Source organism: Habropoda laboriosa, unplaced genomic scaffold, assembly GCF_001263275.1.
Source record: "Habropoda laboriosa isolate 0110345459 unplaced genomic scaffold, ASM126327v1 scaffold126, whole genome shotgun sequence".
In the NCBI taxonomy this organism is placed as follows: Eukaryota; Metazoa; Arthropoda; class Insecta; order Hymenoptera; family Apidae; genus Habropoda; species Habropoda laboriosa.
The window spans coordinates 1,702,228-1,712,823 of NW_017100288.1; the positions used below are offsets into that span (position 1 = coordinate 1,702,228).

The 10,596-nt window shown below is 36.8% G+C and overlaps 1 protein-coding gene across 1 annotated transcript in view; it reads left to right on the plus strand.

Moving 5' to 3' along the window:
• LOC108573733 (telomerase-binding protein EST1A-like) overlaps window positions 1-10,596 on the plus strand; it is a 223,685-nt gene that overhangs the window by 1,095 nt on the left and 211,994 nt on the right. The window contains 16 exon segments of the mRNA XM_017936208.1: window positions 70-502; window positions 585-876; window positions 956-1,234; window positions 1,298-1,543; window positions 1,546-1,766; window positions 1,835-1,967; window positions 2,042-2,217; window positions 2,334-2,555; window positions 2,642-2,968; window positions 3,056-3,229; window positions 3,319-3,843; window positions 3,921-3,999; window positions 4,082-4,192; window positions 4,276-4,287; window positions 4,969-5,193; window positions 5,368-5,429. Of these exon segments, the coding sequence (XP_017791697.1) occupies window positions 70-502; window positions 585-876; window positions 956-1,234; window positions 1,298-1,543; window positions 1,546-1,766; window positions 1,835-1,967; window positions 2,042-2,217; window positions 2,334-2,555; window positions 2,642-2,968; window positions 3,056-3,229; window positions 3,319-3,843; window positions 3,921-3,999; window positions 4,082-4,192; window positions 4,276-4,287; window positions 4,969-5,193; window positions 5,368-5,429 (3,517 nt within the window).

A 10,596-nucleotide genomic window follows, 5' to 3' on the forward strand; every position in this document is an offset into this window, starting at 1 on the left:
TAAAATTTATCATTATTTGTCTTTGTATTTCTGAATAAATTGTAAAAAATAGAAATTTATTGTTTTTAGATAACTCAAAACTAGAAAAGGATAGATCAATGGGAATGCGAGGTGGAGGAAATAGAGCCTCTCAACCTTTGTATACTCCAGGAAGTGGACCTCTTCGAAAGTCGGGTAGATCTACAGATGATTTAGATAATGAAACTATCTCACAGGAAAAACCTAAATCAAGCTCCGTCCAACATCATTTAAAGCAATCACAACTTAATAGAACCAACCAAACTTCAAACAGTCCACCATCATCTCAAGTTGAAAATGTGTCAGAAAAATTGAATGATCTAAATATTAACTATAGAAGCATTACAAATATAGAACAGGCACAAGGTTCTTCTCAAAATAGTAATTCTGGAGATTCAAGAAAGAAAATTAAGAAACCAGAACAACAATTATATGTACCTAAAAAAGTAAAAGAAGCATTGGCTGAACAGGATGTAACAAATAGGTAAATTCTACAAAAATATTTTTATTTTTGTTTACTAATGAAAATCTGTGGATTGAATAAAACTGTTAACTTTTTCTTTTAGATCTCCTAATCAAGGGGGTTGGGATCGTGATCAAGAGAGGGAACATAGCGAAGATCGTGATTCTCATTCTAATCGTAGTTATAAAAGCGATAGTCAACGTAATCGGTCAAGAGGTCGTGGTGGAAGAGATAGTGAAAGTGGAAGTAAAAATCGAGATGATCATGGTAAAAGGTATTCAGGCAATCGTAGAACTCGTCACGGAAATGAAAATGAGGAACGTTGGCGATCTGATTCTCCTTTATCTAGCAGAAGTTATGGAAATAGGAAAGATAGTTCTCGTGAAGTTAGGCAGGTCTGGGATAATTCTAATTTGAAACTTTACATTTTAAAAACAATTTCTTTTTACTAATTTTTAATATTTGCTTATTTAGGGTTCAGAACCCCTTTTTATAACAACGAACCACGTAAATGATTTTAATCGTACTAGAGACACACGTAGTGTAGAACCTGCTGGACATCCAGAAAAGTTTCAAGGCAAACCACCATCAGGTAAATGGGGTGGTGCAAAAGATAGTTTGCCAAAAAATATAAAAATAGAACATTTACCACCGAGGTTACAGAAAAAATATCTTATTGATAATGGTTTACCCTTACCACCAAGTTCATCACCTTCAGAAGATACATGGAATAGCAGTAGTGTCACATTTCAGGTAAAAGTAATGTCTTACTTTTAGTAAGTTTACATTTTTAAAATATGAATTCTCTTTTTAAAGGCATCATCAAATTATAATTTCCCACCTGCAATGCAACATTCACAAACGATGCAAAATTTACCACCATCTGGTCCATTACCTCCACAATCTAATTGGTCTAATACAATACCAGCACGTAGCAGAGGTAGAGGTAGACTCAGACCAGAAGAATTAGAAAGTTCAACAAACATTTTTAGGTGTGTTACACCTGATCAGTATTCAGCTCCAAGTTCCAGGTCTCATACACCAAGCCAAGAGTATATGCAAAGGTATATTTCCTCTTCAAAAATAGGTCTTACGATCGCCGTGGTAGTAATAGTACTATGTATACTAGTATGGAAAGTTTAAGTCGAGCAGATAGTTCAATGATACCACCACCATCGTCAGTGTCACCTGTTACTTCCGTAGTTAATGCAAACAAACGTCAAACATCGCCTGATAGTCATCGTCGAGGAATATCCCCGCCTGCAGCTTCTCACCGTACTCAACCGTAATTATCTGTTTAAAATAACTATTTACTCTTTTAATATTTTTATTAATTTTCTTTTAATTTCTAAGACAACGAGCAAGTAATACATCCGAACGCAATACGACACAAGAAAAGAAAAACGGTTCACAAAATTCAGGTGTTAGTTCATCAAAGAGTGATTCTACTAATACTGGACCAAATGCAACAATAGAGCAGAGATTTGTAAGTGTTTTATTTGAAATTTAATTATAACTTATACCGACGTACGTATATTACATTTAAATTGTGATATATAGGATTGGTGTGAAGAAGTTGAATTAAGCGAGAAATTGGAAGCCGAGCGCATAAGTCGCAGTTCATCTGTACTGAGTTTACGTGAAAATGTTAATGTATTGGGAAATGAAACAACAACTGGCCGTAGCCAACGTAAAAAAAAAAAGCGTGAGAGGAAATACGCGGCAGATCAAGGAAGGTAAGAGTTGTCAACATTTTTACTTTGTATATATATTGCATAAATAGCCTATGTCCATTATTTATACTTCAAGGACAATTCATTTTATAGTAAATTTATTTTTTGTATTGTTTAAGGAGTAACAGTAGGGATAAAGTTCGTGTTAATAGTCGTGATCGTCAAAACAATCAACAAAATAGAGAAAATGATAATTATAATAATAATCAAAAAAACAGTAGTAGTGGTAGAAGATATGATCACAGAAGACATCGCAATATTATACAACGTAGCCGAGAATCTAGTAAAGATAGAAATTATCGTGGTGGTAATCGAAACTTTGATGATCTTCATAGACATAGGTATAAATTATTCTGAGCAGTTTATATTTCTCATGGTATAAATACTAAAATTTAAAAATAAAGTTTTATTCACCTATGGTTTTCAGATTGCCTGATCGGTATTTAGATGAAAATTGGAGAACAGGTAGAAAAATGTCAGTTTGTGATTCTGACGACGGACGACAAACACCCAGTGTTTCCTCTCATTCTGTCTCGCTATCAAGTACTTTGCCAACACATCAAACATCACCTAGTGGATATACTAGTTCTCAACCACCAGGTGTGTTAGTGTTACCTGATACTAGCCAATCTCCGCCTAGTCATCCAAGTTCAAGACAGCAAGGAGTGCAGCAGCAAAGAACGTTATTTGATCCTACTAATCCTAATAAGCCTATCGTTGTTATTTTACCCAGCAGTAGAACAGGAGCGCAAAGGTATAAATATATTTATAATTTTCTTTATTTCTTAATTTTTTTTTAACATTACTATAATCGATCTATTGATTGGTTAATATTTTTCAGAGAAACTGAAACCACACCTCAAAGTTCGAGTATACCAGTGTTTCAGTCTCATGGAGGTATTACTTCTACACATAACTTCCAGAGCACACACTTGGATGGTGTACCACCTCCATATATGACAAACGACCAATTTGGAAATATAAGACCTTCGTGGTACGATCCTTATTCTGATAGGTATGTGCAATTAACGAGTACATTACACACCATGGAAAAATAAAGATGACTGTATTAATAACAATTTACAACAATTCTTTGTTTCACAGTTTCCGATTAGCCAAAAATCCTTATCTACTTTTGGACATAGAACGTGCTGATTTAGAATTGCAATGGATATTAAGTTCCGGTGGTTTTACATCAAATTGGGAAAGGGTTTTGTACATAAGACACTTTCTACAAGAAAGTTTAAAAACTTTGCTCGAGACTGATATTAAATTTTGTCAAGCCGAGAACGTTGAACAACACTTTTGGAAAATACTTTTTTATAATATGATTGAAATGCTGCGAAAAGGCATGCCTAAGGAAAGTTCTGAGGGAAGAGAACATTATAAAAAAATTATGATGAATATCATTGACGATGGTACCGTATATTTAGAGGGTTTGCTGACTGTTCTTGAAACCAAATACGAATTTAAATTGGATACGTTTCTTGCATCATCAACTTTGCCTAAGGGCCTTGGAATCTTAGGTTTAGCCTTAGTAAGCGCGCAAAAAATATATCTATTTTTGGGTGACTTGGCGAGATATAGAGAACAAGCCAATGAAACAAATAACTATGGAAAGTCTAGGCAGTAAGTGCAAATGAACATAGTATTATTGTTATCATGTTCTGTAGGGTCTCTTTTATTCAAAATTTAATACTTTTCAGGTGGTATTTGAAAGCACAACAACTTAATCCAAAGAATGGCAGGCCTTACAACCAACTTGCGCTATTGGCACATTATGCTGTACGTATTCTTACGTTACGAGTAATAAACGAAGAGTGAAATGTTTGAAATAAAAAGCATTAAATATGAATTTTGTTTCCAGAGACGAAAATTGGATGCTGTTTATTATTACATGCGATCTCTTATGGCATCCAATCCCTTCCATTCTGCGAGAGAGAGTCTAATAGCACTTTTCGATGAAAATAGAAAGAAGGTACGACAGATGTTCAACTATTTTACTTTTACGTTTGTATTAATACTAACGTTAATAATATTTTGATTTTGTTTTGCTGCCAGTATCTACATTATGTAAGTAAATTTCGATACTTGGTGTGATTTCTCTAAATACCAGTCATTAACTTAACTAAAGCTTCAGTTAGTTCTTTTTACCTTCGAACTGTCTAATATACTTTTGTTTCATGTGCATTGAATTTTTCTGATAAGTTTTCTTTATGCATTATATGCCTTTTCACACGCTTAAAATTATTAGTTGAATGTACAGAGTTCGATATTTCTCGCACAATTCATACTTATTTAAAGGCAAAACATTCTATGCTTAAATAAAATTGAGAGTGTAATTAGTAATTCGAAATGGTAGTGTTCACAAGAAATAGAAACATAATACTTTGAACATTGTTCGAATATTGTCCGCTGCATTTTGCTAGATAGTTTCCTACGGATCAAAGCACCATTCCTATTAGTTTTTAGCACAATTTCGCACAACGGTACTAGCATGCATTTTTTTTTTTTTTAAATAGTCGCAATCGAAGGATACAAATATTTATTATTTAGCCGTTTATGCTTTATACATACGATGTTTGTATCATTCGTTAGTATTTGAGAGAATTTAGGTATAATAAAACACGAGTACTTGACGGGACTTCTAGATAAGTAATATACAATGAACTCTCATCTACGCTACGCACTACGCAGTCCTTAATTGTACAAGTGATTTTTCAGATAATTAAACTGTGTTATGTATTCTAACAGTATGAATCGACTGAACGGAAACGGAAAGAAGAGAGAGAATGGAAAGAACGGGCCAGGATGAAAGAGAAAGAAGGAGCCAATAACATAGGTGGAGGATTGAGGAGGGAAATTTGGATTCACCCCGGTGGAAGACGAGTTCGTCGTACAACTACTGCAGCCACTGCTAACGAAGCAAGATTATCTCATAGTGATTTAGAAGAATTGGCACAATTAAGCAGCGTCGAGGTAAAAAAAAAATTCATGCAAACAAAATTACTTCCTTTCTTTTTAATTGTTGCGTAAAAGAAATAAAATAAAATAAATCACGTTTGAATGATGCATTTTTATAAATTTCTTTTCTTCTTGATAAATCACATTGTCAAATTTTCATTTAAATCATCGGTTTCCTGTATGTTCCAGGTGAATAAGCGGTTCGTTACATCTTATCTACACGTTCATGGAAAGCTGATAACCAAGATAGGGTGAGTGATTCTATTTTTTTTTTTCTATAACTAGCACATCGCTTAATTCTAAACTAAAAATTCCGAAGCGCGATTAAAATTGCGTAATATATCGATCATAAATTTAACAAGGCCTTTTGTTATTCAATGTACGTAATCGTTGATGTAATACTAGAAATACCTTTATAAAAAGTGAAATGCGATTTTATTTTACGTTTGTCACGTATTAGATAATTGTTAAATATCTGCGTTTAGAAAAAAAAAAAAGGAAAACATTCTGCTTTCGTCGCTGTACAAACTGTACACTCGGCAAGCTAATATAACTCGAGGAAACGACGTGCAACTTCTCGGTCGCGTTTTTCACCGAACATGCGTTTTTGCACACTTCAGCCTGGTAACTGTTATGTTTTCTTGTGTAAATACACCGTGGAGAGTTAACCGTAGACTTTCTGTATTTGCACAGCGTGTTTCCAAGAAACTTTACATTCTTTTTCTTTCTTTTTGCGTTCATTGCGAATTTCGAAGTCAAGAGCCCTAGGAATTACGCCACGGACCGTTCTATTTTTTCCCCGCTTATTTCTATTTCGTCGTAATCACCACGATTCAATGCCCTCATCAAGTCTGTCTAAGAAAACGCACGCCTATGTACCATGTGTCCTCGTTAGATCGCGATATTACCCTGACGTTTATTATCTAAGCAAAGTTTTAATGGCTCCCAGGAGGGCTATAATGGGGAACTCCCGTTTCAAAGGGCTCGCCATGTATAACTTTGGTCACTGTACAGTCAGTCCGAACTCGTTATTAATTGCACCGTAGAGGTTTCGCCGATGTCGATGCGTCGCTATTAATTTAGCCGAGTTATGACAGAATCACAGTGTCTCGGAAACAATTTCTTCGTTAATTCGACGAATTCATCGTTACACGGAATTTCAGAAGCTTGTTCCAGTCTGAAAGACAAATTCACAGCATCTCTTGTGGGAAAAGTTATTTTCTCGCGCAAGTATTGAAACGTTTTCTATTTCAGAGTGCAGTGTGTTGCTGTAATTTTCTTGGAAACGTCCTGTATATAATTTTCATAACGAGGGTTGCGTTAGAATTGACAGATCATCGAAGACAAGTTGAACTACTCGATTATATAATTACGCGTTGTCAACTGCGCTCTATTAAAATGGAAGGAGGCATTAATGGCGGAGAAAATATTGGCTTGCTTCGCTTGTAGTCCATTTTTCTCTTCACTTCAGGAAGTAAATCTCGTCGATACTCTGCTTATTATTGTTTCTTCTTTTTTTTCGTCTTTGGAGTTTTTAAGTAGGATATGCCGATCTTTTAACCGCTAAACTGTACGTTCAATACGCTTGCCAGAAATGCAAAAATAGCGGGATTAACTTTAGCGACAGTTCGAGTTACTCCCAAAAATATTCGGACACTATATGGTTGTACGATTTTCTAAAATTAGCTCGGCAATTAATCACCGTGTAAAAGGATGGCTCAGTTGCGTCTTCATTAATTTTCTTCAGGTTATCCTGTTTCTCTTATAAGGCGAAAGGTCTCCCATAGGCAAGGTGAGTTACTCCGGAAATATTGTGGAGTAATTAGCGCCAAGCAATTAGTCGTTGGAGAATCACAACCGATGGAATTAACGTTAACCACACGCTGCGTCGAATGGTATACGCGAGTCTCTTTTCCATTGGACTCGATTGCTGGGAACACGATTCGCCTCGAGGACTTCCAACGCGTTGATTACTGTATATCGTTACATAATGATGGATTATTCTTCTACACAGGACCAGTTATCGTTGGTCTTGGCCTCTCGAAATTACTTTCGCCGCTTCCTGATGCACTTGCCTCAATCTCGTCCGATCTCGTTCTCTCGGAAACCTTCGGAAAAAGTGTCTTCGAACAGTTGTTACACGCGTGATTAATATTTTGCGTTGTAGTGACAAATATGTGGGGGAAAATTGATTAACCCTCTAGCTATAGCGGCTTTCTTCTTTATATTATTAAATATTAAAATGTTGATTTTCATGTATGTACTGTTATGGTTATTTATAATTTTTTACATGGAAATGAATAATAATAATAATATAACTTATTCAGTTTAATTTCAATTCGTAGCTGAAGGGTTGAGAAATGTTATGGAATAAAGAAAATTGCAATCTTTTTAAATATTAGACGTTACTCTATTTCATTGGATTACGTTTGTTCGAATTTGCAAGATAGATCAGAAATTTTCTGAACAATTCAGAAAAACGGAATGGTGCCTATGTGTAAGTGTCGTAAGACAGAAATTCTCGAGATTGTAGCTTGTCTAATTTACAGCAAGCAACATGCTGAGGATTTTAAAGCGTTGGATAAGCTTCCTGGGACATAAAATCATTTGACTAGGCAGATCCTCTAACTGTCTTGAACGTTGTGTTTAGCAACATTAACAGATCTTTCACCGTGTTCTCGCTTTTATTTGTAGTCTTGCTTAGAGACACCCGTCGTTTTCTTCCTCCCTTTTTTTCCTTCTGGCGTCGTGAAGGAAAGGAGAATCGTTCGGACAGAGCTAACATTAACTATTGGCCGGTTACGCATAAAGTGCTAGCTGAAGAAAAGTAGCCTGTTTTACGGTAGTTAAGCCTAACTAAGCATCGTATGTAGTCGTGGCGTACTCTCGATTCATGGAATCGCGTATTAGACTGCAGTTCCATCGGTATGTGTAATTGTTGGTCTGTGTAACATTGAAAACTGATAATGGTACGTTTTAAAGTGCGTGTTAGACGCAACGTATGAGAAATTCTCTCGTAACGCGTACACGGTGGCAAGACTGTGGCTTTAAAGCGAGATATTAAACGTTGAAACGAAAGGTGAAAAAATTGTTGCCACGTTAAAATAGAGGCTCTTGGAACATTTGAATAGAAACAATGCGTATTCGAATAAAACTGAAGTCGGTTGTAAAATGCAACAGGATGTTAAAACATGGAGGTAAAAGATTCAATAATTTCCATACGTAAACGCAAAAGTTTCAGCTGGTGAATATTTTTCTTTTTAATTAAATTTGACGGTTTGCTTGATTCAATAATATGGGATAAATGGAAGCATACTGTGTGCTTTAATTTACGAGCACCCGAATTTTTCAAATACCACGCTACATTAGGTTGTCCATTTGTACTTTTCACTATGTGTTCTGTATTTCGAGTTACTTTCGAGTAATGAAACGATTAATGCAAACGTGTGTACTGTGTTCAGTTAGAAAAGTTAAGAGACGCAATAGCATCGAAGCGTTCAAAACTCTTAAATTGGAACAAAGTGATTTTTCACCACGAAAATGTGCAAAAAAAATAATCCCATCAGATTACCATCTGTCTCCTGCGTTACATTTTTTAGTGTGCAAAAAAATTTGACAATATGAACGTTGTAAGAGATAGCATCGAAAAATATTTGAACGAAAACACGAAGAAATTTTATAATGACGGCATAATAATAGTTTTGCCAAAAAAGATGGGAAGAAGTGGAGCGAGCTGCCGCTGTCCGGCTAGCGGCGGGAGATCGATCTCGCCTGTGCAGGTTTACGGCGTCGAGATCACCGATTGACGTCCACGGCATTGTCACGGGCGAAGCAGCGAAACGCCTGTCGCGGCAACTAGTTGGCGATATTTACGCCCAGCTGCTGATCGACAGGCCGTCTCGCGGGCCTCGTAACTTGGAGTTCTGCGGTTTGCAGGGCTGTTTGCTACGAGCCATCCCCGGCGCGCGCGCGAGCGAGCGGAAGATGAAGAGGGACACGCTCGGCGCGGTTCACCGGTGGCCGAGTTGATGGTGCGGTTGACTGGCTGTCCGACTGCCCGACATTTGCATCTCGTAAAACGCCACACACCCTTCTCTGCACCGGGGATATCGTGTAACACGCGGGGCAACGAACGCCGATACGCTCGACGACGCCTCTCACAGCAACAGCGATGCAAACCCCTTTGTTTCTCCCTTCTTTTTTTGGGAACCTTGCCTCGCTCATTGATTACTGGTTTCTTAGGTTGACTTACATAGGTACCAGTGATGATCGATCGTGCTTGTAACTTTCGGTGAAACTTGTTTTCTTCAGGTGTTTGTTTCTTGGTTCTTTTACTTGTTCTTCGACTTGTTTCGTTTAGTAGTTTAGATAGGGTGATATTGAAGGAATGAGAATTTGTTTTTCATTTGAGAGTGGAGCTACTTGGATGTAGGGTGTAGAAACTTTTTAATAAATATTCTGCGGTAGGTTGGTTGAAGTAAAGCGTTTTCGTTTAACCTGAGTTTTCTTGTGGCATTAATCGTTATCCTTCGTGTTATTCTTGCTTACACTCTTAGTACTTGTATTTTTATCAGTTTTACGTAATAAAACAGCTGGTTTCTTTTTGGGAACCATGCTTCGCTTATTGATTTCTGGTTTCTTAGGTTGACTTAGATAGGTTCGAGTGGTGATCGATCGTGCTTTTGTGTAATTTTGCTGTATCAGTCTTTGTATAATCTTTTACACGAATCGAATTCAGACAGTGCCTCATACATATGTATGATATTTTATAAATGACACATTGGTGTCATTCTAATTGATACATAATAAATCTTCCTCAACATTGAATAACATGTCTGTAACTCGAAGAAAACGAAGTGTACCTGAAGTTTCACAGAAGAAAAGCACGAAAAGCGTTCTCTAAACGGACCACATTCATCCGAAGAAATTACGAAAATATGGAAGTTTTGTCGATCAGATCTCATTCGAAAGCATCCTTCGTACCGTTAGGAAGGAAACCAGGAAAAAATAGAGGATCGACAGAAAATTTGATCGTCTATATTCCGCGTAATGGAGAACGAACCCGATACTAGCTTATTAAATGTAATATTCGAAGCTATCGTAGCCTCTCGCAACGTGATATTACGAGCAGCGTAAGAGTGTCGTGGAATGTAATAAAGAGCGAGTAATCTGGATATATCGCCCCATTTCCAGCGGCGTACATCGATAGGCGAATTCCTGCCAAAGGAAACTGCCACGGACACAGAGGGTAACATGGTTGACCGGATGGTGAAACGACAAAAAATAATCGGAAACGGAAAAGAACAAAATGAACCAGCACCGTGGAAGAAAGGGAGAAAAAAGAAAGAGCACATGTTAATAGTACTAATAGGGTCTCTAGAAAAGTTATCGGTTCCCACGTGTGAGAAACGAGCCACA